This window comes from Bombina bombina, chromosome 1 (assembly GCF_027579735.1).
Source record: "Bombina bombina isolate aBomBom1 chromosome 1, aBomBom1.pri, whole genome shotgun sequence".
Taxonomy (NCBI): Eukaryota; Metazoa; Chordata; class Amphibia; order Anura; family Bombinatoridae; genus Bombina; species Bombina bombina.
This window is the reverse complement of record NC_069499.1, coordinates 1,215,010,352-1,215,037,698: the sequence shown is the minus strand read 5'-3', so window position 1 is coordinate 1,215,037,698 and position 27,347 is coordinate 1,215,010,352. Positions and strand designations below refer to the sequence as shown.

Here is a 27,347-nt window from a genome sequence, read left to right as displayed (position 1 = left end):
AAAAACAAAAAAAGGCAGACAAAGCTGGGTTGTGGGTGCTGGTCTCTTGCGAGTGTTTTCCCAATTTGCATAAAAGGCGGGCACGGTGCTTTGACTCCCTGGCATTAGTTCCTAAGGGCATGGTGCTTTGTAGCTTGGGACAAAAACGCTGCCGTAGTACAAAGGGCAGTCTGTCCTTGCAGGCCTTCCCTGTTAGCAATCCACTGATGCTAGCATGCGCTGTCCACGCCAAGACATCAGGAATTCTTTTTGTGCTCTCTTCTGGGGTTCACCGTGCAAAACAGCCATTTCCCTGACCGGGAATCGAACCCGGGCCGCGGCGGTGAGAGCGCCGAATCCTAACCACTAGACCACCAGGGAAGACATGGTCAAGCCTTTTGGAGAGGGCAGCATCATTTAAGGCCACTTAGAACTGCCCACTCGGCCTTTGACACAGGCTTGGAAGTTCACCGAGCCTGTAAGTGCGCCCCTTATGACAGCTGGCAGATGTCACCATGGCATCACAAATCTCATCCCCTGGCATTACCATGCACAAGAAGGGCAAGAGACCTATCTAAGTGCAGCACAGCAGCTTTCTCTGGCCAGAGCTGTGCCCTTTTGTGATCACTGAGTGATGTCACAAAGGACAGCATCCCCAGCAGTACTTCTAAATCACACTTTACCCTGGCTAGCAAAGGACAAGTGTCCCCCTCTGAGGGTGGCATTGCGCTGGGCTGTGCTCAGTGTTGCGAGCTTTCTATGGGCGCTGACTGAGGTCACAAAGGTCATAGACACCGACTAGTGTCCCAAAGAGTCTTCCCTGGCATGCCATTGACAGCGAGAGGTGGCTGAAAAAGACAGCCGTCCTTTAACTGAGGCTTTTACTGATATATGTAGAGTATATTTGGTTAGGTCTCCTATTGCTCTTTGCCTTGCGTAACTGAGAGAGTCCGCAGGTTCGCTTGTGGTTTAACCCTTTGTCTGCCAGAGAAGCCTGCAGGGCATCTCGCACTTAAAGGCCTGCTGGACTACCGCCCATCCCTTATCAGATAAGCACAACAGCCTGGCTTTGCCCCCTTTCCTTATCTCTAAAAACTAAAAAAATAAAAACTATCTCTTTGGCGCACTCTGAGGGCCCTCCTTTCAACTGATGGAGAGAGGGTCGTGCTTAGCGGCTGACAGGAAAACAACATCCTCCCTCTGCAACCTTGAACGATCCAAACCTGCTTGCCATTCTCCTCTCACCTCCAGCCTGGTAACGCAAAAACAAAAAAAGGCAGACAAAGCTGGGTTGTGGGTGCTGGTCTCTTGCGAGTGTTTTCCCAATTTGCATAAAAGGCGGGCACGGTGCTTTGACTCCCTGGCATTAGTTCCTAAGGGCATGGTGCTTTGTAGCTTGGGACAAAAACGCTGCCGTAGTACAAAGGGCAGTCTGTCCTTGCAGGCCTTCCCTGTTAGCAATCCACTGATGCTAGCATGCGCTGTCCACGCCAAGACATCAGGAATTCTTTTTGTGCTCTCTTCTGGGGTTCACCGTGCAAAACAGCCATTTCCCTGACCGGGAATCGAACCCGGGCCGCGGCGGTGAGAGCGCCGAATCCTAACCACTAGACCACCAGGGAAGACATGGTCAAGCCTTTTGGAGAGGGCAGCATCATTTAAGGCCACTTAGAACTGCCCACTCGGCCTTTGACACAGGTTTGGAAGTTCACCGAGCCTGTAAGTGCGCCCCTTATGACAGCTGGCAGATGTCACCATGGCATCACAAATCTCATCCCCTGGCATTACCATGCACCAGAAGGGCAAGAGACCTATCTAAGTGCAGCACAGCAGCTTTCTCTGGCCAGAGCTGTGGCCTTTTGTGATCACTGAGTGATGTCACAAAGGACAGCATCCCCAGCAGTACTTCTAAATCACACTTTACCCTGGCTAGCAAAGGACAAGTGTCCCCCTCTGAGGGTGGCATTGCGTTGTGCTGTGCTCAGTGTTGCGAGCTTTCTATGGGCGCTGACTGAGGTCACAAAGGTCATAGACACCGACTAGTGTCCCAAAGAGTCTTCCCTGGCATGCCATTGACAGCGAGAGGTGGCTGAAAAAGACAGCCGTCCTTTAACTGAGGCTTTTACTGATATATGTAGAGTATATTTGGTTAGGTCTCCTATTGCTCTTTGCCTTGCGTAACTGAGAGAGTCCGCAGGTTCGCTTGTGGTTTAACCCTTTGTCTGCCAGAGAAGCCTGCAGGGCATCTCGCACTTAAAGGCCTGCTGGACTACCGCCCATCCCTTATCAGATAAGCACAACAGCCTGGCTTTGCCCCCTTTCCTTATCTCTAAAAAATAAAAAAATAAAAACTATCTCTTTGGCGCACTCTGAGGGCCCTCCTTTCAACTGATGGAGAGAGGGTCGTGCTTAGCGGCTGACAGGAAAACAACATCCTCCCTCTGCAACCTTGAACGATCCAAACCTGCTTGCCATTCTCCTCTCACCTCCAGCCTGGTAACGCAAAAACAAAAAAAGGCAGACAAAGCTGGGTTGTGGGTGCTGGTCTCTTGCGAGTGTTTTCCCAATTTGCATAAAAGGCGGGCACGGTGCTTTGACTCCCTGGCATTAGTTCCTAAGGGCATGGTGCTTTGTAGCTTGGGACAAAAACGCTGCCGTAGTACAAAGGGCAGTCTGTCCTTGCAGGCCTTCCCTGTTAGCAATCCACTGATGCTAGCATGCGCTGTCCACGCCAAGACATCAGGAATTCTTTTTGTGCTCTCTTCTGGGGTTCACCGTGCAAAACAGCCATTTCCCTGACCGGGAATCGAACCCGGGCCGCGGCGGTGAGAGCACCGAATCCTAACCACTAGACCACCAGGGAAGACGTGGTCAAGCCTTTTGGAGAGGGCAGCATCATTTAAGGCCACTTAGAACTGCCCACTCGGCCTTTGACACAGGTTTGGAAGTTCACCGAGCCTGTAAGTGCGCCCCTTATGACAGCTGGCAGATGTCACCATGGCATCACAAATCTCATCCCCTGGCATTACCATGCACCAGAAGGGCAAGAGACCTATCTAAGTGCAGCACAGCAGCTTTCTCTGGCCAGAGCTGTGGCCTTTTGTGATCACTGAGTGATGTCACAAAGGACAGCATCCCCAGCAGTACTTCTAAATCACACTTTACCCTGGCTAGCAAAGGACAAGTGTCCCCCTCTGAGGGTGGCATTGCGTTGTGCTGTGCTCAGTGTTGCGAGCTTTCTATGGGCGCTGACTGAGGTCACAAAGGTCATAGACACCGACTAGTGTCCCAAAGAGTCTTCCCTGGCATGCCATTGACAGCGAGAGGTGGCTGAAAAAGACAGCCGTCCTTTAACTGAGGCTTTTACTGATATATGTAGAGTATATTTGGTTAGGTCTCCTATTGCTCTTTGCCTTGCGTAACTGAGAGAGTCTGCAGGTTCGCTTGTGGTTTAACCCTTTGTCTGCCAGAGAAGCCTGCAGGGCATCTCGCACTTAAAGGCCTGCTGGACTACCGCCCATCCCTTATCAGATAAGCACAACAGCCTGGCTTTGCCCCCTTTCCTTATCTCTAAAAAATAAAAAAATAAAAACTATCTCTTTGGCGCACTCTGAGGGCCCTCCTTTCAACTGATGGAGAGAGGGTCGTGCTTAGCGGCTGACAGGAAAACAACATCCTCCCTCTGCAACCTTGAACGATCCAAACCTGCTTGCCATTCTCCTCTCACCTCCAGCCTGGTAACGCAAAAACAAAAAAAGGCAGACAAAGCTGGGTTGTGGGTGCTGGTCTCTTGCGAGTGTTTTCCCAATTTGCATAAAAGGCGGGCACGGTGCTTTGACTCCCTGGCATTAGTTCCTAAGGGCATGGTGCTTTGTAGCTTGGGACAAAAACGCTGCCGTAGTACAAAGGGCAGTCTGTCCTTGCAGGCCTTCCCTGTTAGCAATCCACTGATGCTAGCATGCGCTGTCCACGCCAAGACATCAGGAATTCTTTTTGTGCTCTCTTCTGGGGTTCACCGTGCAAAACAGCCATTTCCCTGACCGGGAATCGAACCCGGGCCGCGGCGGTGAGAGCGCCGAATCCTAACCACTAGACCACCAGGGAAGACATGGTCAAGCCTTTTGGAGAGGGCAGCATCATTTAAGGCCACTTAGAACTGCCCACTCGGCCTTTGACACAGGCTTGGAAGTTCACCGAGCCTGTAAGTGCGCCCCTTATGACAGCTGGCAGATGTCACCATGGCATCACAAATCTCATCCCCTGGCATTACCATGCACAAGAAGGGCAAGAGACCTATCTAAGTGCAGCACAGCAGCTTTCTCTGGCCAGAGCTGTGCCCTTTTGTGATCACTGAGTGATGTCACAAAGGACAGCATCCCCAGCAGTACTTCTAAATCACACTTTACCCTGGCTAGCAAAGGACAAGTGTCCCCCTCTGAGGGTGGCATTGCGCTGGGCTGTGCTCAGTGTTGCGAGCTTTCTATGGGCGCTGACTGAGGTCACAAAGGTCATAGACACCGACTAGTGTCCCAAAGAGTCTTCCCTGGCATGCCATTGACAGCGAGAGGTGGCTGAAAAAGACAGCCGTCCTTTAACTGAGGCTTTTACTGATATATGTAGAGTATATTTGGTTAGGTCTCCTATTGCTCTTTGCCTTGCGTAACTGAGAGAGTCCGCAGGTTCGCTTGTGGTTTAACCCTTTGTCTGCCAGAGAAGCCTGCAGGGCATCTCGCACTTAAAGGCCTGCTGGACTACCGCCCATCCCTTATCAGATAAGCACAACAGCCTGGCTTTGCCCCCTTTCCTTATCTCTAAAAAATAAAAAAATAAAAACTATCTCTTTGGCGCACTCTGAGGGCCCTCCTTTCAACTGATGGAGAGAGGGTCGTGCTTAGCGGCTGACAGGAAAACAACATCCTCCCTCTGCAACCTTGAACGATCCAAACCTGCTTGCCATTCTCCTCTCACCTCCAGCCTGGTAACGCAAAAACAAAAAAAGGCAGACAAAGCTGGGTTGTGGGTGCTGGTCTCTTGCGAGTGTTTTCCCAATTTGCATAAAAGGCGGGCACGGTGCTTTGACTCCCTGGCATTAGTTCCTAAGGGCATGGTGCTTTGTAGCTTGGGACAAAAACGCTGCCGTAGTACAAAGGGCAGTCTGTCCTTGCAGGCCTTCCCTGTTATCAATCCACTGATGCTAGCATGCGCTGTCCACGCCAAGACATCAGGAATTCTTTTTGTGCTCTCTTCTGGGGTTCACCGTGCAAAACAGCCATTTCCCTGACCGGGAATCGAACCCGGGCCGCGGCGGTGAGAGCACCGAATCCTAACCACTAGACCACCAGGGAAGACGTGGTCAAGCCTTTTGGAGAGGGCAGCATCATTTAAGGCCACTTAGAACTGCCCACTCGGCCTTTGACACAGGCTTGGAAGTTCACCGAGCCTGTAAGTGCGCCCCTTATGACAGCTGGCAGATGTCACCATGGCATCACAAATCTCATCCCCTGGCATTACCATGCACCAGAAGGGCAAGAGACCTATCTAAGTGCAGCACAGCAGCTTTCTCTGGCCAGAGCTGTGGCCTTTTGTGATCACTGAGTGATGTCACAAAGGACAGCATCCCCAGCAGTACTTCTAAATCACACTTTACCCTGGCTAGCAAAGGACAAGTGTCCCCCTCTGAGGGTGGCATTGCGCTGGGCTGTGCTCAGTGTTGCGAGCTTTCTATGGGCGCTGACTGAGGTCACAAAGGTCATAGACACCGACTAGTGTCCCAAAGAGTCTTCCCTGGCATGCCATTGACAGCGAGAGGTGGCTGAAAAAGACAGCCGTCCTTTAACTGAGGCTTTTACTGATATATGTAGAGTATATTTGGTTAGGTCTCCTATTGCTCTTTGCCTTGCGTAACTGAGAGAGTCCGCAGGTTCGCTTGTGGTTTAACCCTTTGTCTGCCAGAGAAGCCTGCAGGGCATCTCGCACTTAAAGGCCTGCTGGACTACCGCCCATCCCTTATCAGATAAGCACAACAGCCTGGCTTTGCCCCCTTTCCTTATCTCTAAAAAATAAAAAAATAAAAACTATCTCTTTGGCGCACTCTGAGGGCCCTCCTTTCAACTGATGGAGAGAGGGTCGTGCTTAGCGGCTGACAGGAAAACAACATCCTCCCTCTGCAACCTTGAACGATCCAAACCTGCTTGCCATTCTCCTCTCACCTCCAGCCTGGTAACGCAAAAACAAAAAAAGGCAGACAAAGCTGGGTTGTGGGTGCTGGTCTCTTGCGAGTGTTTTCCCAATTTGCATAAAAGGCGGGCACGGTGCTTTGACTCCCTGGCATTAGTTCCTAAGGGCATGGTGCTTTGTAGCTTGGGACAAAAACGCTGCCGTAGTACAAAGGGCAGTCTGTCCTTGCAGGCCTTCCCTGTTAGCAATCCACTGATGCTAGCATGCGCTGTCCACGCCAAGACATCAGGAATTCTTTTTGTGCTCTCTTCTGGGGTTCACCGTGCAAAACAGCCATTTCCCTGACCGGGAATCGAACCCGGGCCGCGGCGGTGAGAGCACCGAATCCTAACCACTAGACCACCAGGGAAGACGTGGTCAAGCCTTTTGGAGAGGGCAGCATCATTTAAGGCCACTTAGAACTGCCCACTCGGCCTTTGACACAGGCTTGGAAGTTCACCGAGCCTGTAAGTGCGCCCCTTATGACAGCTGGCAGATGTCACCATGGCATCACAAATCTCATCCCCTGGCATTACCATACACCAGAAGGGCAAGAGACCTATCTAAGTGCAGCACAGCAGCTTTCTCTGGCCAGAGCTGTGCCCTTTTGTGATCACTGAGTGATGTCACAAAGGACAGCATCCCCAGCAGTACTTCTAAATCACACTTTACCCTGGCTAGCAAAGGACAAGTGTCCCCCTCTGAGGGTGGCATTGCGTTGCGCTGTGCTCAGTGTTGCGAGCTTTCTATGGGCGCTGACTGAGGTCACAAAGGTCATAGACACCGACTAGTGTCCCAAAGAGTCTTCCCTGGCATGCCATTGACAGCGAGAGGTGGCTGAAAAAGACAGCCGTCCTTTAACTGAGGCTTTTACTGATATATGTAGAGTATATTTGGTTAGGTCTCCTATTGCTCTTTGCCTTGCGTAACTGAGAGAGTCCGCAGGTTCGCTTGTGGTTTAACCCTTTGTCTGCCAGAGAAGCCTGCAGGGCATCTCGCACTTAAAGGCCTGCTGGACTACCGCCCATCCCTTATCAGATAAGCACAACAGCCTGGCTTTGCCCCCTTTCCTTATCTCTAAAAAATAAAAAAATAAAAACTATCTCTTTGGCGCACTCTGAGGGCCCTCCTTTCAACTGATGGAGAGAGGGTCGTGCTTAGCGGCTGACAGGAAAACAACATCCTCCCTCTGCAACCTTGAACGATCCAAACCTGCTTGCCATTCTCCTCTCACCTCCAGCCTGGTAACGCAAAAACAAAAAAAGGCAGACAAAGCTGGGTTGTGGGTGCTGGTCTCTTGCGAGTGTTTTCCCAATTTGCATAAAAGGCGGGCACGGTGCTTTGACTCCCTGGCATTAGTTCCTAAGGGCATGGTGCTTTGTAGCTTGGGACAAAAACGCTGCCGTAGTACAAAGGGCAGTCTGTCCTTGCAGGCCTTCCCTGTTAGCAATCCACTGATGCTAGCATGCGCTGTCCACGCCAAGACATCAGGAATTCTTTTTGTGCTCTCTTCTGGGGTTCACCATCCACCGAGCAAAACAGTCATTTCCCTGATCAAAGAGGTATGACTGCCAAAGCTTGCATTTGTATGGTGGTTGTATTAGGGTCCTATGTTTTTGGAGAGACCTTTACGTGGTACCTGCGCTTGTCCCATTTGGCCAGATGGGGTAACGAACTCTTCCAGTTTTGCTTTTAATCTTAGCTGAGAGTTTGCAAGTGAGTGCTGGAAATTCTCTGTGTGTTATGTATATAAAAAATACATATGTCAAACCATTTCTTTAAAAAAAAAAAAACAAAAAAAAAAAAACACTGACACATCTATTTTGCCTTAGGGTCTAATTTTAAAGTCCCTGTGTTGGGCTGCAAAATTTGTGCCTTACTACCATAGGCATTGGGAAATCTCCCCCACCCCCAAGAGGTTAAATACCCCCTGCAAAGCCAATGATGACAGGCATTTGTGTGCACCCATCAATTACTAATTATGTTTAGCTCTGTAACAAAAGTGTATTACTGCTCAGGAGCTGGCTTCAACTATGCGTTTAATATATTGTTTATGTCTTAAACCAACAAATAACAAAACAAGTTATATAATCTAGAAATGTACTAGTTACATTGCTAAAGTATAATTATCATAAATAATGCAATACTGTTTTTTTTATAATAACGTTTTACAGAATCGCCTTATTTAAAATTAAATAAATCTAATATTGTATTTTGTCAAAATTTAAAACTGTTTTTATATTGTGAATGTCCTAATATACAGCTTATACTGTTAATACTTTTATGACTTTATCCTAGTAATAACGTTTAGTTCAAAAAAATAAAAAAGGACAACAGATTCATAAAAAAAAGAATTTTATTGAATTGAATGGTATATATTTTTACTACTGCGGAAATTGCAGTTTGTTAATATGTAAATTGAAACGAGTGCACTGTGGCAAAGGGCTAACGATAAAGTATACTATTTTATATCTAGTTCTAAAAAACCCGATGAACTGTATGTTGCGCTGTTATCAGAATGATATGGTTATGAATTCAATCACAATTTAAAAAGCAAAGTACACAACTTTAATATCCTTGGCGACAAGCAGATATGAAAATAAACGTAACTGAAAAATGCAGGAATACATTCCACATTCTTCAACCTATTAGCAACAGTGCCCTTAAAAAATATGGAAGATCGGATCTTGAGCCTTCAGCATACATTTACGGTAACATGTTTCTGACGTAAAACCAATCGAACACGACATGAAAGAAAAAAACGCCTGGAATATAGGAAGTGTATAGTCGTAACCCCGGAAGTTGGTAATGTATATGTAAATATAGACTTTTAGGAGGAAAATTATGTGGTATAGATTTGTCAATGCTTATGTACTACACTAAACTTACATTAGGTACATAATTAATGTCTAAAGTTTGCACTGTATTCTTCTAAACGTTGTATAGAAGGAGCAGATTTTCTGCTAAAAAGTGATTTCGAATAAGAGTATACGTTTAGCAGAATGTAGTAACCAGTGTATTGGAGGATGTATATGTTTAATTGCAATTCCCTTTAAGACATGAGCGAAATGTTCTCAGTTATAACCACAATTATTGCCATGTTAATAATTTAAAGGGACACAAAACACCTTTCAAATTTAACCTTGCTGTTAAGCAGATGGAGAGGAACATGCTGCTCTAAATATGCTTTTAAAATAATAGATTATAATAGGATGGGCAGGCACAGGGATTGTTGATGCCTTCTCCAGTGCATTTCATTTTCTTGTTATATAGTGTGCTATACACTCACTAAGATTTTTATGTTTGCTCCATTTCCTTGATTTCAAGTCTCCATTTTCCCCTTTTTACCCATACTGTAATTTTTTTGTTTGGGTATTTCACCTACACAATTAGTTTAAGGGCCATTATAACTGTCCAATTACATGTTCTGGGGGTCCTGAGCAGTACTTTATCAAAATGAGCATATTATTTGTATATGCACACTTTCTGAGTCATCTCCTACTGAGCTTGGGCAAAAGTGCACAGTATATACGTATATATGCATTTTGCGATTGGCTAATGGCTGTCGCATGATACAGGGGGAGGGAAAATCAGATTAAATTTGACATTTGCCAGAAAATATTCTTCTGCTTATTTTAAATTTAGAGTAAGTGCTATTGCGTTGTCTTTTTATTGTGCATTTTGTCAATTATATTGTATTTAGTGGTCCTCTAATTGAAGTCTTCTGTTGATTCTAATCTGTGATTCCACAATACTACTTCAACAAAATGACATTAAACCAAAAGGGGCTGCCATCAAACACTGACTACTTGTATGCAAATGTATCTATAATAGTTGATTTTGTTGCAAAAAAATGTTTTTGTCTTCTGTTTTTCAGTCACACCTGAACACGCATTAAATATTTTCACACCAAAAGGGCCTGACAGATTTCTTTTAGTTATATATTCAAATTTTGCTGCATCTGTATAATTTTCTAATGATGAAAATGGACAAGAAGAAGATGACAGAAAAAATATTGAATTATGCCCTAGAGATAATCTTTGTTCTAACTGGAGAGGTGAGAAGTACCAGTTATGTTATTAGGATGACAAAGAATAGCCTAGCACAAATCAGACATTGATACGCTTGGATGAACAAGATGAGATGTCACAATCCATACACAATACTATGGGGTTGTTTTCATAAAAGCACTGTGTTAGATTTGCAGTTGTGGTCACAAATCAGTTCTGTCTCACCATGGCCATTGAACCTGCTGGCAAGGCCACTCTAGCTCTCTAGCTTCCTTAAAGGGTCATGAAACTCAAAAATTATCTTTTATGATTCAAATGGAGCCTGCAATTTTAAGAAACTTTCCAGTTTACTTAACTGATCTAATTTGCTTTGTTCTCTTGATATTCTTTGTTGAAATTATCTAGGCAGGCCCAGGGGCAGCAATGCACTACTGAGAGCTAGCTGCTGATTGGTGGTTGCACAAAAATGCCTCTTACCATTGGTTCACTGGACATGTTTAACTAGCTCAACAAAGAATACCAAGAAAATTAAGCAATTTTGACAGTAGAAGTAAATTGGAAAGTTGTTTAAAATGGTATGATCTGTCTGATTAGTCCTTTCTTTTTGTGTGTGTGTGCCTGTTTTGAACTGCATTTCTTAAATATTTGCACACATTTTGTACAATGTTAACATTTGTCTGCATTTTCACATGTTAATATATACATTTTCTTTATTAAAAAGTAAACAAACAAAAAAATCAGTCACACTTTAAGTATGAAATTTATACATAATTTAAAAACCTTCATTTAAATATTTATGAATAACATTTAGTCTATGTTTAATTCTAACATTACTGCAAATGATATAGATGTATTCATTGCACACAATTAGACATATTAGGCAGTTATCAATATTGCATTTGCTGCCATGAAGGCTTACAAAACTCCTTGAAATAACCAAGGATTTCAGCTTGGTTTTCTCAATAAGTGTCTCATGTTATTGCTGTTATGATATTTTCTATATCAAATGACAGTTCTTATGAACCGAAATGCTTTAGAAAACATAGGGAAAAATAACCAAACTTACGTATAATGTGTTTTTTTTTTGCAAAATACTAATTGCAAGATGCTTCTTGCTTCTGAGTATACATTAAAATGACACCTCTATGGGGAATAAATGTATGTCAGCATGTCTATTACTGAAATTGAATTCTGATATGTTCACTTTTTATTTTATAGGAGTATACTATTGTGAAAAAGAATTCACCTCACAGCAGTGTTGATCTGCTGACTGGAGAGGTGAGCACTGCTTTTTAATAATACTTGTACACTATGGCAATGTCAGGACACACTCACTCCTTTTATCGAACAAGCATAATAAGATCTGTTTCATTTTATTTTGTGTGTCTCCTCATTATACATTGGCACATATTTATGAAAATAAGAAATGGTGAGATGCCCTAAGGCAGAACATGCTGTGAACTTAGATGTCATCGCAGAAAATGCTGCATGCAGGAACTGTTTGCGCTTTTGCTTTGCAGCGCTGCTTCACATTAGGCTCTTCTCTTTAAACAGTGCTATGCTATGGCTGCACTTTGTTTTCCTTAACACAGTGCAGCCAGATGAAGCACTGTTTGAAGAGGACAGTCAAATACGAAACAGCACTGTAAAGTGGTAGTGCATTGATTGATCACTGTTTCTCAATTATTTTTTCAACCCCACCCTTAGCCTTTCCCGCTCTGCAAATCAGTGACTCCTGAATGTAAGACGTTCTTGTGAGCATATCGCATTTTGTATTACTACATGTTTACTTTATATTTATGTGATGTTAGACTAAGAGCAAAGGAAACACATTTATTCATGAGACATTTAAAAACTCAACAAAATGTCTATTTCTTTGCAGCTAATTTGCAATGCAATTTCACAACTGCTGTAATATATTATAAAACTTTAAAAATTACTTTATTCTATAGTTAATCAACACATTGCAATTGAGCTGGTGCTTTAGTGTAACTGCCTAATTTTAAAATTTAATTTCAACATGACCAGAAAAAATAAAATCTCATTACAGAAAGGGAAAAAAAGTTCTGCCTCAGGGGTGTCTTTCAGTTAATTAAAGGGACATTAAACCAATTTTTTTTAATTTCATGATTCAGATAGAGCATGGGATTTTAAACAACCTTATAATTTACTTCTATTATCTATTTTGTTTTGTTCTCTTGGTATTCTTTGTTGAAAAGGATACCTAGGTAGGCTCAGGAGCTGCTGATTGGTGGATGCACATATATGCCTCATGTTATTGGCTCATCCAATGTGTTAAATAGCTCACAATAATGCAGTGCTGCTTCTTCAACAAATAATACCAAGAAAATAAATCAAATTAGATAATAGAAGTAAAATGGAAAGTTGTTTAAGAGTATTCTCTATCTGAATAATGAAAGAAAAATTTTGGGTTTCATTCCCCTTTAACTTCTGTCTGTTTGTTTCAGGTCCCTATAAAGTGCGATGATGTTGCAGTTTATTTCTCTATAGAGGAGTGGGAATATGTGGAAGGACACAAGGAGCTTTACAAAGATATGATGCTTGAAAACCACCAAAGCATCAAGGCTGGGAGAAACCAATCAGACAGCTCTGGTAAAAATGTCTCTCAAGTTTAAAATGATCTTCTTTATTAAACCAATGTGTTGAGAGATGATCAGTGGAAGTGAACTTTTAACTAATCTGACTGCGTACGCATTTTAAGTGATTTTCTGTCATACTTGTACTTTGCATTACCTATAACATTTCATATTGATCAGTACAAAACTCTTCTAATTAATTTACTTTGATTCTAGAGAGGCTGTTGTGCATCATGTAGACCCCAGAACTCTAACTCTGTTACATGCTACACAATGATTGCTTGCTTGCTTAGGAATTAATTTATATTTGTCCATAATTGGTCACAGCAAATTATTTATGGCAAACAGCACTCAGTAGACCTTTAAAGGTGTGTGTTCCCTGGACTGTAAAGCAATGTAAACTTTGCTATTAAAAATAATAAATATTTGTTTTTTTATGTGGGTGTTTTACAATGCAGTGCTTATTTATTAATACATTCTGTGATTATATTACATTCTCATATTATTGCAATGCCCCTTTCATAAGATAAATTAACCAAACTGCGCAGAAATCTCTTCCTCTTGGAATCCATGTAAACATATTTCATTCTCTTTTAGAGATAAGAGGTCTGCATCATGAAAAGCCTGGCACTTTATCAAACAGTGAGGATAAAGCAGAAGAAAAAGATATTCAAAAAGAGGAAATGCAATCTGACTCCAGTGCAGGTGAGTGATCACCATTTCGTGCTGGTTTTATGCATTTTCATCTTGATGATTGTGAAGTCTGAGAATACATGTGTCCTGTGAAAAAGGACTTTGGGTGGCTATATAAAATTATAAGGGAATGATGTGTCATTTGAATGTGACAACTAATAATTAAGCACACAATCAAACTCTGGGCTAATTAATTTATATTTGTTTGCTGCCAATGGTTGGTTTGCTACCAACAAATCAAAGGAGACATGAATTTGCATATTTTGTACTAAAAGATGTACTTAAAGGGACAGTCTAGTATAAATTAAACTTTCATTATTCAGATAGGACTTTTAATTTTAATCAACTTTCCAATTTACTTTTATTATCAAATTTGCTTTTTTCTCTTGGTATTCTTAGTTTAAACTAAACATAGGTAGGCTCATATTCTGATTTCTAAGCCTTTGAGGGCTGCCTCTTATCACATGCTTTTTAAATCTCTTTTCCACACAAAGAGACAGAAAGTACACGTGGGCCATATAGATAACACTGTGTTCAGGCACAGGGGGTTATTTAAGATTTAGCACAAAACAATGCTAAATGTAAGTCAATAGATAATAAACAGTCACAGTCATGTGATCAGGGGGCTGGAAGAAGGTTCTTAGATACAAGGTAATCACAGAGGTAAAAAGTATATTAATATAACCGTGTTGGTTATGCAAAACTGGGGAATGGGTAATAAAGGGATTATCTATCTTTTAAACCAATAACAATTATAAGGTAGACTTTCCCTTTAACCCTTTTTCCATACTGCTTGGGACCAGAAAAGGTTTTGATTTTGTATGCAAAATGAGTTTGCAAGTCAACATAAACATATTAAAACATTTTGATTTATCAAATCTATATAATTTGATCCTACCCAGGAGGTTAATAGGTCCTTATGACCTTTAGCAAATGTTGAACTGTGGGAATAATTAGATTCTCCACTGTCAGAAGAGAAGCAGTGGATTTTGCCACTAATTTAATTCTTTTGTGGACATTTTGACATAAAATTTGCTGGAAAAATAGGCTTCACATTTAACAATGTTATAAGCAGTTATTTGCCATAAAGCCTTCACATTGTGCATGGTCTAATACCACTGCCATACAATCTTTTATTACAATGGGACATTGTCCTAAAAAGGACATTGGACACCTCTTAATTTCATGTTTGTCTCACACTCCCTAGAAAGTCCAAAAAGAATCCTGTAAAGGACCAATCAATGCAGCAGAATTGCATAATTAACAAGTGCATAATAAAAAGACATTGCATATCTCTGCAATGCATACTCTGAAAACAATGCATGCGTTGAATTTCAAATAAGCAGTAGATTTTTTCCTGACAGATTTATTTTTTTTTCTCCCATTTTCCAGCCCCCTGTATCATGTGACAGACATCAGCCAATCACAGACTAGTATACATATACCCTGTTAGCTTGTGCACATGCTCAGTAGGATCTTGTTCCCCAGAAAGTGTTCTTATAAAAAGGCTGTGCAACATTTGATAATGGAAGTAAATAGAACATGCAGTTTTAAGACACTTTCCTATCTGAATCATAAAAAGTTTATTTTGACTTGCGTGTCCCTTTAACTTGAAAATGATGCAGATCAAATGTCTTGTTTAGGTCATTTACAGCATTTTAAAAACCTTAAGTGACGGATTTGAGATTTCAGGCTTCTCTAGGGAGTGTGGGGCAAAACACAATTTTTACATAAAACTAAGAGGTGTTTTAATAAGAAATAACTTGTAATTACTAGACTTTTGCATATTTTTGCAATTAATTAAAACGCAGGTGTGGTGGGAAAACGTTCTAAACAAACTAACATCTTGTTTGTAGCAATTGTTTCTCAATGGCCAAAACTACCCTCCACCCAGCCTTAGTTCTGGAGAAGACACAGCAACTGCTATTTTGTTAAAAAACAAACAAAACAAAAAAACAGCTTGGCTGTATCTTAAATATTCCTCCCTGGTGAAATCAATTAAGCACGTATATGTAGCAGGGTTAGGCTTGTGAAGTTTGCAGTGAGTACATCCACATCTCAGAACTAGAAAGCTACTTAATACAAAGATGCTATTTTTTTATAACCCAACCTATCCAGAACTTTTTTGTTTAAAGGGACAGTCTAGTCAAAAATAAACTTTCATGATTCAGATAGGACATGCCATTTTAAACAACTTTCCAATTTTCTTTTATCATCAATTTTGCTTTGTTTTCTTGGTATTCTTAGTTGAAAGCTAAAAATTTCTTAGCCCTTGAAGGCCGCCTCTTATCTGAATGCATTTTGACAGTTTTCACAACTAGAGGGCATACGTTCATGTGTGACATATAGATAACATTGTGCTCATGCACGTGGAGTAACATAGGAGTCAGCACTGATTGGCTAAAATGCATGTCTGTCAAAATAACAAATAAGGGTACAGTCTGCAGAGGCTTAGATACAAGGTAATCACAGAGGTAAAAAGTATATTAATATAACTGTATTGGTTATGCAAAACTGGGGAATGGGTAATAAAGGTTTTATCTATCTGTCCAAGTTCTGAACGTAAACAAAAAAAATGAAGCATAGGATTGTCATTTCTATCATATGCTTCAAAAATGGCACTGATTGACCCCTCTAGGAATGTCTGTGTTGCTAGGAAAGTCCCCCAGTTGGATCATCTGCCCTTTGTTTCCAGAATGGAGCAGGACAACGCAAAAGTTAGGACGTTCCATGTCTTTCTAAAGGTTTAAACCCAGCACTTTTAGGACGGCATTGAACATCCTAATGGCATCTCGGTGTTAAGATCATGTGAAACATTAATTCAACACCGATTGACTCCATTCAACAAATTATGTGACTTTTGAAGGCAATTGATTGCACCAGAACTTTATCTAGGGCTTTTGCAACCTACAATATATTTATACAATATATTTTATACAATATATTTAATGAATAACATGTAAAAAATGTGTATAGCATAGAAAACTGGCACCAACATCAACTTTTTTTTCTATATTTAAATTAGGTCACCATGATAAAATAAATGTAGATACTATATCAGTTAGTGACGAAGAAGGCAATGAGAACGATAAAAGAGATACTCAATCAATGGAAATCCATTCAGACTCATGTGAAGGTGAGTGCTGTATGTAATATTTCCAAAAGGCTTTACAAGGTTTAATTTATTTGGACAATTCTGCTTGTAAGAATACATGTAAGAAGTTATACTCAGCAAAAGGAATTCTAGAACTTGATTTTCAAGAACATTTAGCAGCATTTATTGGTCAAGTAAAAACATGTCTGCAAACCTGGCTTTAAAGGGACAGTATACACTCATTTTCATATAACTGCATGTAATAGACACTACTATAAAGAATAAGATGCACAGATCCTGATATAAAAATCCAGTATAAAACTGTTTAAAAACTTACTTAGAAGCTGTCAGTTTAGCTCTGTTGAAAAGGTAGCTGGAAAGCCCACTGCAAGTGGGAAATAAGACCCCCCCTCTTTTACATATGAAAAGACCCTTTACACAAACAGGAGCAAGCTGGAGTAGGTAGCTGACAGTATTCTCATAAAACTTTGGGGCTTGGTTAGGAGTCTGAAAATAAGAGCAATGTTATATAAAAATAAGCAAAACTATACATTTTTTTTAAAATTAAAATTTTATGGGCTATATAAATAGATCATCTGCAAAACATTTATGCAAAGAAAAAATGTGTGTATAATGTCCCTTTAAAGGCAGATGCCAAAGCTGACAGTGGGATCTCAACCTGCGCCTCTGTGCTGGAGATAGGTACTACATCAACACAGTACACTGATCAAAGTACTGTGTGACATATTAAAAATAAAAATAGTGGTTGACACAATGGTAAAAAGTGAATGTGTGTGTGGGGGGCGGAGCTAGCCGGCTAACTGAACGGACGCGTCTGTAAGGAGCTCCGTGCCAGTGCATTGAATTTTACCCTAAACTACCTAGTTTGAGCAGCCTTAACTACCAGGCATTCACTCCTAGAGGGCCACTTAGCCGCATACAGCCAACGACCAGACCTCCGGTTTGTGTGCCACAGGTTCCACAGCACTAGACCCAGTTCGTTTTTAGGGCCTACTGAGTCGGGAATCCAACAACTTGGCGGAGAGGAAGCGGCATACGCACTTAGAGTTCCTCCTTTAGATACCAGAGGACACTGTTGGGAGCAAGAATAAAGCTCGATCCGCATCTCACTTCAAAGACCCCAGAGGGGAAGCAAGACCGCAAGACTGCCAGTGTAGGCCGCACTACGCAGCCCGAATCTGTGTAGGGTCGCAGACATAAGGGTAAGCCATCTACCACATGTATACTTAGCCCTTCAACACACCAGACAAGTTTATTTATAATACAAGGGCTTTGACTACATAAACACCCAGAAGGTGTCTCCCACCAGTGGCTGAACTATCAAGCTGTGCTGCACTTATAGCTAGGCCACACCCTGCAAGACTGCTCCATAATGAGACGCATATAAGAGATGCATATGTAAGGTAGCCTGGACTATCATGGTCAGGATTCTATATATATATATATATATATATATATATATATATATGGGCCTCCTTCCTAACAATGGGATTTACTAAATACTGAATACTGATTTATTTCTACAAGGTGATACTGCATTAACATATACCCTTTATCTGAGCTGCTATATTACTTAAGCCTGTGCCTGCCAACTACAAGAGATCCCTAACATGCCACATGGGTTTAAAAAGAAGACCACAAACTCTTTAGACATCAGGAAATCAGTAGCAGACCACTTCAAGGTGAAAGTACCAATTGAAAGACTGGCTGAGGCTAGGGAATCTGATACAATAACCACAGGGAAAGCTATATCTTCTGAACAGTGCTCCCAGGCAACTTTTGATTTTGAGAGCTCCATGGCTTCGGACATAGTCACTACTCTAACACAGAGGCTTAATACTCTACAAGACTCACTCACAAAGGCTATTAATGGTTGAGTTGCTGAACTTTGCAAAGATATTGGAGTGTAAGGTCTGTAAGGTCAGGTACTTGTGGATCTCAACTGCGGAAGTATTGGATTGTATGCCTTGTAACAAAGACACACTGAGTGAATACAATGTATCCTTTATTATTGGCAAGTATGTTGCTATTGAATTCGTATGACCTAATCAGAATTCTGAATTAGGTTAGGTAGCAAGCTTGGAGCTCAGTTCACTGCTGTAATGTTACTGTAGGATGATGAGGTTCTTGGTAAAAAAATGCTGAGAGATGTCACTGTAATAAGGGAATGTCAGTTGTCACCTAGTAGAAGCTGTGAGGATGAGGTGAGACTGGTGTACCTGTTAGTTCTCTGTGCATACGGCAAATGCAGGGTCAGAGGGGCTAAGGCTACACAGTACTTGCAGTTCAGGGGAGCGGGAGTAGCGTCCGCCTGTTAATCAGTGCGTCTGTGTGCCGCGCAGTGTTCAGAGCTGACAGGCTGAGGGAGAGGCCGCACAGCGTTTCGAGCTGACCGCTGAGGGAGAGGAGAAATGCACAGCAAGCGGCCGTGTGAGAGCGGCTGAGCGGGATGCTACGGTGTAAGTTCGTGCAGACTATTTACAGTGATTGGAGCGTAAGTCTCTGCAGAGAGTTCTTCACTGAATTGATGCTTTTCCCTTGCTGGTTCCGGTGCTAACAACCGGAGCAACCAAGTTCAGGAGAGTTGATATCAGCAAGGAGAGATATCGTGTGTCACGGCCAGAAGGCTTGAATTAGTTAGATCAAAGTGGATAAGCAAACCAAATAAGTTGTAATCCTGTGAAACCCGGAGGGGTTAGCTTCTTGGAGTAGTTAGTATAAACTTTAGGACGGTTATTCCTGAACTTAGAAGGGTAATCCTAGAGGTAGAGTAGATCTATGAATACAGCTAGTAACCACAATACTGAAGCAACAGGAAGGGCGTGTCCAAGGTTTAAATAACCTTGCAAGGTGAGTGAGCAGGTAATTAAAGGGCCAGCAAGAATATGATAGAATCCATGACATATCCCCCTCCTCAAGGTAGCTGCCCAGTAGCTACAAACCTAGGTCGATCCGGATTCCTCCTGTGGAACAAGGAGACCAATCTGGGGGCATGTACATGAGAAGAAGGCTCCCATGAATCGTCCTCATCTGAGAAACCCTTCCAGTGTATTAGATATTGTAAAACCCCATTGAAGATACGGGAGTCCAGAATACAGTCAATCTCGTATTCTTCGTCAGTCCCCAGTAAGGTCTCGGGGGAGGATGGGATGTTGGCCATCCTGGTTGCATGGTATGGCTTCAATAAGGACACATGAAACGTAGGATGTAGTCTGGTGTTAGCCGGTAATTGCAAGGTGACAGCATTTTGATTAATTATCCTAACAATCGGATACGGACCTATGAAAGCCGGACTAAATTTCTTGCTGGGGGTTTTGAGTTTGATGTTTTTGGTGGATAACCATACCAAATCCCCTATGCTATAGGATGGGGGTTGGCGTCGTCGGAGGTTGTAGTAATGACATTGATGGGTCTGTGCCTCTCTTATATGGTTTTTGAGCTCCAGGAAGAGATCTTGAAGGGATTTAGTGAGATCATCGAGTTTTGGACAATTCGAATCAGTTCATGGATGAAGTTGGAAGGTAGGATGGAACGCGTAATTCGCAAAGAAAGGTGTTTTGAGAGTGGTTGAACTTGAGGAATTGTTGTAGGCATATTCTGCCATAGGGAGGGTGGAGGCCCATTGGTCCTGGTGGCTGGAACAATAAGATCGGATGTATTGTTCGAGCCATTGATTTATTTGCTCTGTTTGTCCGTTGGACTGCGGGTGGAATGAAGAGGAAAACCTAAGTTCTACCTTCATGTTCTCACATAAATGTCTCCAGAAACGTGAGGTGAACTGACTTCCCCTGTCCGTCACAATAGAGTCAGGAAGGCCGTGTAGTTTCACGATGTTGTTTAGAAATAACATTGCAAGTTCTGAAGAGGTGGGTAACTTATGGTACGGCAAGAAATGGGCCATCTTAGTAAGATGGTCTACTACAACAAGTATGGTGTTGTAACCATTTGACAAGGGAAGTTCTACGATGAAATCCATTCCTATGGTTTGCCAGGGACGGTCAGGAATTTGTAACGGTAACAACAGACCGAAAGGAGGTTTCCTTTCAGTCTTAGAGATGGTGCATACGTGACAGCTTTGAACATACTTTTTAACCGAGGATCTCATGGAGGGCCACCAGTAGGTGCGTGAGAGAAGCTCAAAGGTTTTATGGATTCCAAGATGTCCTGCCATAGGCGAGTCATGATGTTCGTTCAACAATTTGTCTCGTAAGGATGGAGGAACATAGAGTCGTCCTTGGTAATAGTGGAGACCGTCCTGTTCCAACCTGAGATTGTTCTTAGAGATGGAGGTATCTTCATTCTGAAGTATCTTGAGAACCTCCGGGTAAGTGGGAGACGAGGCAATTATTTGATCAACTGGAATGACGGTACTGGGAGTAGCAAAAGTTGGTGGTTTGGAGTCTTTCCGAGAGAGGGCGTCCGCTTTCCCATTTTTGCTACCGGGTCTGTAAGTTATATGGAAATCGAACCGTGATAGAAACAAGCTCCATCTCAACTGTCTGGAGGATAGAGTACGGTTTGTGAGGAGGTACTCCAAGTTTTTGTGGTCCGTGTATATGAGAATGGGATATTTGCAGCCCTCCAAAAGATGTCTCCAATGTTCCAAGGAAACCTTGATGACTAGGAGTTCTTTCTCGCCTACAGGGTAGTTGTATTCAGCTGGCGTCATAACCCTGGAGAAGTAGGCGACAGGGTGGAGTGGTTTCTCCGGAGTTTTCCGTTGTGATAAAATGGAACCAAGGGCATAATTGGAAGCGTCTACTTCAAGTACGTAATGGGAGTCTGGATCAGGAAATTTGAGAATTGGAGCTTTGGTGAAGGCTGTTTTAAGATGGTTGAAGATGGCTTGAGTTTTTTCGGTCCAGACATAGGGAGTGTTGACACTAGTAAGAGTGGTCAATGGTTTAGTAAGAGCGGAATAATTCCTGATAAATTTCCTGTAATAGTTGGAAAATCCGAGAAATTTCTGCAGGTCTTTTCTGGATGTGGGTATAGGCCAATTTTTGATAGTTTCAACTTTGGAGTCATCCATCTGGATACCTGTAGGAGTAATGGTGTAACCCAAGAAGGTGATTTCTGAGGAGTGGAAGATGCACTTTTCCAATTTAGCAAAGAGTCAGTGTTGTCGGAGGCGTGTGAGTACCCAACGGACGTGGTTCTTGTGTTCAGTGATGTTATTGGAGTATATCAGGATATCATCTAAATACACAACGACGCAGATGTCAAGGAAGTCGCGGAAGATATCGTTGATGAAATATTGAAAGGTTGCTGGGGCGTTGCATAGCCCGAATGGCATGACCTTATACTCATAAAGTCCATATCTTGTTCTGAAGGCCGTGAGCCATTCGTCCCCTTTCCGGATCCTGACAAGATTATAGGCCCCACGAAGGTCTAATTTAGTATATATGGTAGCCTGTCTGAGATGTTCGATGAGTTCAGGAATTAGCGGTAGGGGGTATCGGTTCTTCACCGTCCGCTTGTTGAGTTCTCGATAGTCGATAATTGGGCGAAGTGAGTGATCCTTATTCCTCACGAAGAAGATGCCTGCACCTGCAGGGGATGTTGAAGGTTGTATGAAACCTTTCCTCAGGTTTTCAGATAAGTAATTTTTTAGATGTTCTAGCTCCGGCTCAGAAAGAGGATAGATGTGACCGTACGGTATAGCCGCCCCAGGTAGGAGATCTATGGGGCAGTCGTATGGACGGTGTGGAGGGAGTGTTTCTGCCTCCTTTTCACTGAACACATCAAGGTAGTCATGATAATCTTCTGGAAGGGAATTCTGCTTCTGGTTGAGAGTACAAATCAATGGATGAATAAAACAAGTATTTTTACAGAACGATGAGAGGAATTCTACTTCGAGACGGTCCCAGTGAATGGTGGGTTGGTGTATCTGCAACCATTGCAAGCCGAGAACTACCTGGAACATGGGAGAATTAATAACATCGAATGTGATATATTCAGTATGTGCTGATGAGGTAGAAACCTTAATGGGAACTGTCTCATGTGTGATAGGACCAGAACTGATGGTAGTACCATCAATGACTCTAATCGACACAGGTCTTGCTTTCAAAACAGTGGGAATTTTATTTACAGTGACAAAAACAGCATTGATATAGGATGACTGTGCCCCAGAGTCGACAATAGCTTCAGTGAGTACCTGTTGCTGATCCCACTGCAAAGTAAGAGACAAGGAACAATAAGCAACTTGTTTTAAATTAGTAGTCAAACAGGTTGTTTTGAGCTTAGACTTACGTCTTTTTTGCCTTTGGAGGATGGGACAGTCCTTCACAGTGTGATTATTGGAAGCGCAGTACATGCAGAGGTTGTTTATGCGTCTGCGGTTCCTTTCCTCGGGCTGTAACGGTCCCTTTGTGAACCCAATGTCCATTGGTTCAGCTGCTTGAGTAACTATGGGTTTATGGTACGAGGAAGCAGGTTTACTGACGGTATCCAACCCTTGTCTTTCAGGTTTGCGCTCCCTCAGCCTTCTATCTATCTGGATACTGAGGGTGATTAGACCATCCAAAGACCTAGGGAGCTCTGTGCGAGCGAGTTCGTCTTTTAGAGCTTCGTTTAAGCCAAGGCGATACTGGTTCCTAAGAGCTATTTCACTCCATTCCGTATCCTTGCTATATTGTTTGAACTCACTTAAGTATTCTTCCACATGCCTTTTCCCTTGTCTTAGTGATCTCATTTTGGTTTCAGCTGTGAGCTGGGTGTTAATGTCTTGATAGAGGATTGCCATTTCTTTGAAGAAATCTTCTAAAGATGTCAGTATAGGGTGGTCCAGTTCAAAGAAATAGTCAGCCCACTTGCGAGGCTCTCCTCTGAGAAAAGAAATAACAGTTAAAACCTTTACTCGCTCAGTTGCATAGGTTTTAGGTTTTAAACTGAATAGTAAATTGCAGGAATTTTTGAACTGAGTGAACAAGGCCCTGTCTCCATGGAATTTGTCTGGCATTGAGACTTGAGGTTCGGGGGGGTCTCTGGAGCAGGGGGCTTGCCGATGGAGTCTTTGATAATGTTGCTGAGAGTTACATTTTGAGCCTGTAAGTCCCTGAGACCATGACTGAGTTGATCAACCCTCTGTGAGAGGGCGTAGACGATTTGGGGTAACTCCGCTGGATCCATCTTGGGGCTTCAGTATTCTGTAAGGTCAGGTACTTGTGGATCTCAACTGCGGAAGTATTGGATTGTATGCCTTGTAACAAAGACACACTGAGTGAATACAATGTATCCTTTATTATTGGCAAGTATGTTGCTATTGAATTCGTATGACCTAATCAGAATTCTGAATTAGGTTAGGTAGCAAGCTTGGAGCTCAGTTCACTGCTGTAATGTTACTGTAGGATGATGAGGTTCTTGGTAAAAAATGCTGAGAGATGTCACTGTAATAAGGGAATGTCAGTTGTCACCTAGTAGAAGCTGTGAGGATGAGGTGAGACTGGTGTACCTGTTAGTTCTCTGTGCATACGGCAAATGCAGGGTCAGAGGGGCTAAGGCTACACAGTACTTGCAGTTCAGGGGAGCGGGAGTAGCGTCCGCCTGTTAATCAGTGCGTCTGTGTGCCGCGCAGTGTTCAGAGCTGACAGGCTGAGGGAGAGGCCGCACAGCGTTCCGAGCTGACCGCTGAGGGAGAGGAGAAATGCACAGCAAGCGGCCGTGTGAGAGCGGCTGAGCGGGACGCTACGGTGTAAGTTCGTGCAGACTATTTACAGTGATTGGAGCGTAAGTCTCTGCAGAGAGTTCTTCACTGAATTGATGCTTTTCCCTTGCTGGTTCCGGTGCTAACAACCGGAGCAACCAAGTTCAGGAGAGTTGATATCAGCAAGGAGAGATATCGTGTGTCACGGCCAGAAGGCTTGAATTAGTTAGATCAAAGTGGATAAGCAAACCAAATAAGTTGTAATCCTGTGAAACCCGGAGGGGTTAGCTTCTTGGAGTAGTTAGTATAAACTTTAGGACGGTTATTCCTGAACTTAGAAGGGTAATCCTAGAGGTAGAGTAGATCTATGAATACAGCTAGTAACCACAATACTGAAGCAACAGGAAGGGCGTGTCCAAGGTTTAAATAACCTTGCAAGGTGAGTGAGCAGGTAATTAAAGGGCCAGCAAGAATATGATAGAATCCATGACATGGAGTGATCAGTGAGAGAGTTGAAACCTTAGAAAGAGAGCAAGAGGATCTTGCTTTTGAACAGGTCAACATTTCTAATCATTTTCAGGTCCTAGTAGACATGATGGACCCTCTAGAGGCAAAAATGGCCCACATGGAGGATCATTCCCGCCGGAACATTTTGCGCTTCAGGGGCATTTCTGAAGAAATTCCAGTGACAGACGTAGAGAAATTCCTTGCTGAGTTCTGTGAATATTTAAAAGCACCACAATCCCCAAACGAGAACTTGATTGACAGAGCCCATAGACTCCCTAGAGGGAGGAACATTTCGACAGAAAAACCACGGGATGTTATTGCAAGATTTCACTTTTTCACATACAAAGAGCAAATAATGAAAGCCATTTTCTCCAACCCAAATTTGCCAGAACGCTTTCAAAATATACAAGTTTTCCCTGACCCATCGCAATTTACCATACAGAAGAGAGGAACTTTCCGGGACATTACTAGATCCCTCAGACAATTGGGGATCAGATATAGATGGGGCTACCCAACTAAGCTCCTAATCCATAAAGACAGTCGTCCTTATACTGCAGAAACTCCAACTGAAGGTCAACAACTTCTGAAGGATTGGTCTAAAGAGGAAGACTCCACAGCACGAGATACATCCCCCACCATCAGCAGAGGCGAACATCTCATTCAGCCACCATCGACTCTCAGACCCTTTGCCTCTGAACGGCGACCTTTACCGCAGAGACTGTCATCTGGGAAATGCCAGACCTTTGCTGTGGACTCCCCTTTAAGACAGCCATATGCCATAGACTCATCTCCTAAAGACCAAGCAGCAGACTCTTCAGCGTGAGAGGAGTGTTAAGTGTCACTGCATACACTTGTAACATGTAAATCCACTAAACCTTAGAGAGGCTACAGGTCTTTGGCAAATTAGTTTAAGTGTACCTAATGCTAGTCTACAATTTATATTGAGATATTGCTTGTCGGGTTAGATGAAGGAATCAGCCTTAAAAACTAGGGGTGTGCATCTTCACTGGTCTCACGATTCGATTCGATTATGATTATTCTGTCAACGATTTGATTCGATTCCACGATGCATCACAATTACTGTCCATGATTTTCATGAACTTGTTCTATTCCATATTTTCTATTCCATTTTTTCTGCTGAAGCGTGGGAGTACCCATGCGAAACATGTCAGGTGTTTGTCTGCTCATGTCTAAGTGGATTAAATAAACCATTTACCTTGATGCAAGATTACCGTGTTTGCAGTGACTCTTTTTTCATATTCAGTATATATATATATATATAATGCTACTGCTCCATAATGAGTATAAGCATGTGTACCTGTGTATAAGGAGAGTACCAGCTGTATATACACATCACACCCTGCTACTGCTCCCTAATGAGTATAAGCATGTGTACCTGTGTATAAGGAGAGTACCAGATGTATATGCACACACATACATACAGACACACATACATATAGTATACATACACATGCATTGCATATACATATATACATACAGATACATACACACACATACATACATGCATGCATACACATTTAAGCAATACAGTCACAATGAAACCGAAAAGTATGGTCTTGACTCAGAGATTGACTGCCAGTATTATTTCAAATAGGTTGACAACAGCTGATGTAGTAGGAGAGGTGAAATAGAGGGGGCGCTAAAAGCCAAAACCTGACCATCTTTGCAACTTATAAGTTGCATGAAAAAGGTACCTGAATTGGGGTGACGAAAACATGAAGATTATGCATCACAACTCAGTTGCGGTACCTATCTACCATAAGCAGCTGCCACACGTCACAATTTGCAGGAGTCACTCCATTATCGTTTATACTCACTACTGCTATTATTTTCTTTACTCACCACATGGGGAAAAAAACGTATACTGCAGGCTAAAGCAATGCTGCTCGCCTTTATACTGAAGCTGCTGCCTCCTGCTAGCGGGAAGTACTCGCACCGTACTGCTCATGGTTGCCCGTTTGTGCACTGTTTAAACCTACACAACAGTTCTCTCTTTTGAATAAAGTGGAGCTAGTTTTCCCTGCCTAAATTATTTGATTGGGCAACGAGATGACGACTATCCAATCAAATTAACGCTGGCATAAACCAGAGCCCTCCATTGGCTGAAAGACAGTATATTGGATGGAGCTTTAATCCCATTGGTTTTGTGGTTTGTTGATTTAAATTTTTGACATTTGTTTTGCATGTGGGGGACATTCAAAACGGCCAAAAACCAACGCTGACGCAAATTGTAAACAAGAATACGGTTTGCGTTAGGGGGAAGCCTCTTTCTTTATATTTCACTCGCCCTGGTTTATAAAGTAATTTATAGCGACTACTCTCTTGCGGTATACGAACATAAAAGTTAAAAAACACATATCCGTCTTTACTTTGAAAAGTAGCGAAATCCAAGCAAAATAATGTCGCTAATATGAGGCGTTTCATATTTATAGCGGTAAACTATAACTAACCTACTTGTCTATTTATATTAGCAACTGCATAATCGTGTATTGATTAGTATAAGTAGTTATTGTAAAATAGCATTATTTAATTCTAATAAACACTGTCAGTGGGAAGGACAAAAA

The 27,347-nt window shown here is 42.4% G+C and overlaps 1 protein-coding gene and 6 non-coding genes across 8 annotated transcripts in view; 1 reads left to right on the top strand and 6 right to left on the bottom strand.

The window, feature by feature from the left end:
* Positions 1–288: 288 nt before the first annotated feature.
* Positions 289–360, bottom strand: TRNAE-CUC (transfer RNA glutamic acid (anticodon CUC)). The gene has a single exon. It is a non-coding gene; the product is annotated as a tRNA-Glu (tRNA).
* A 1,169-nt stretch (positions 361–1,529) lies between these two features.
* TRNAE-CUC (transfer RNA glutamic acid (anticodon CUC)) lies at positions 1,530–1,601 on the bottom strand. Its single transcript has one exon. It is a non-coding gene; the product is annotated as a tRNA-Glu (tRNA).
* A 1,169-nt stretch (positions 1,602–2,770) lies between these two features.
* Positions 2,771–2,842, bottom strand: TRNAE-CUC (transfer RNA glutamic acid (anticodon CUC)). Its single transcript has one exon. It is a non-coding gene; the product is annotated as a tRNA-Glu (tRNA).
* A 1,169-nt stretch (positions 2,843–4,011) lies between these two features.
* TRNAE-CUC (transfer RNA glutamic acid (anticodon CUC)) lies at positions 4,012–4,083 on the bottom strand. Its single transcript has one exon. It is a non-coding gene; the product is annotated as a tRNA-Glu (tRNA).
* A 1,169-nt stretch (positions 4,084–5,252) lies between these two features.
* On the bottom strand, positions 5,253–5,324 carry TRNAE-CUC (transfer RNA glutamic acid (anticodon CUC)). Its single transcript has one exon. It is a non-coding gene; the product is annotated as a tRNA-Glu (tRNA).
* Positions 5,325–6,493: 1,169 nt separating this feature from the next.
* TRNAE-CUC (transfer RNA glutamic acid (anticodon CUC)) lies at positions 6,494–6,565 on the bottom strand. Its single transcript has one exon. It is a non-coding gene; the product is annotated as a tRNA-Glu (tRNA).
* Positions 6,566–8,977: 2,412 nt separating this feature from the next.
* Positions 8,978–27,347, top strand: part of LOC128647434 (zinc finger protein 585A) — a 38,655-nt gene continuing 20,285 nt past the window's right edge. Inside the window, exons 1-5 of one of the 2 annotated variants that reach the window (XM_053700227.1) lie at positions 8,978–9,000; positions 11,424–11,483; positions 12,674–12,818; positions 13,400–13,507; positions 16,521–16,631. In XM_053700227.1, the coding sequence (XP_053556202.1) occupies positions 12,761–12,818; positions 13,400–13,507; positions 16,521–16,631 (277 nt within the window). In that variant the 5' untranslated portion in view covers positions 8,978–9,000; positions 11,424–11,483; positions 12,674–12,760. The other variant, XM_053700223.1, reaches the window with a different exon arrangement.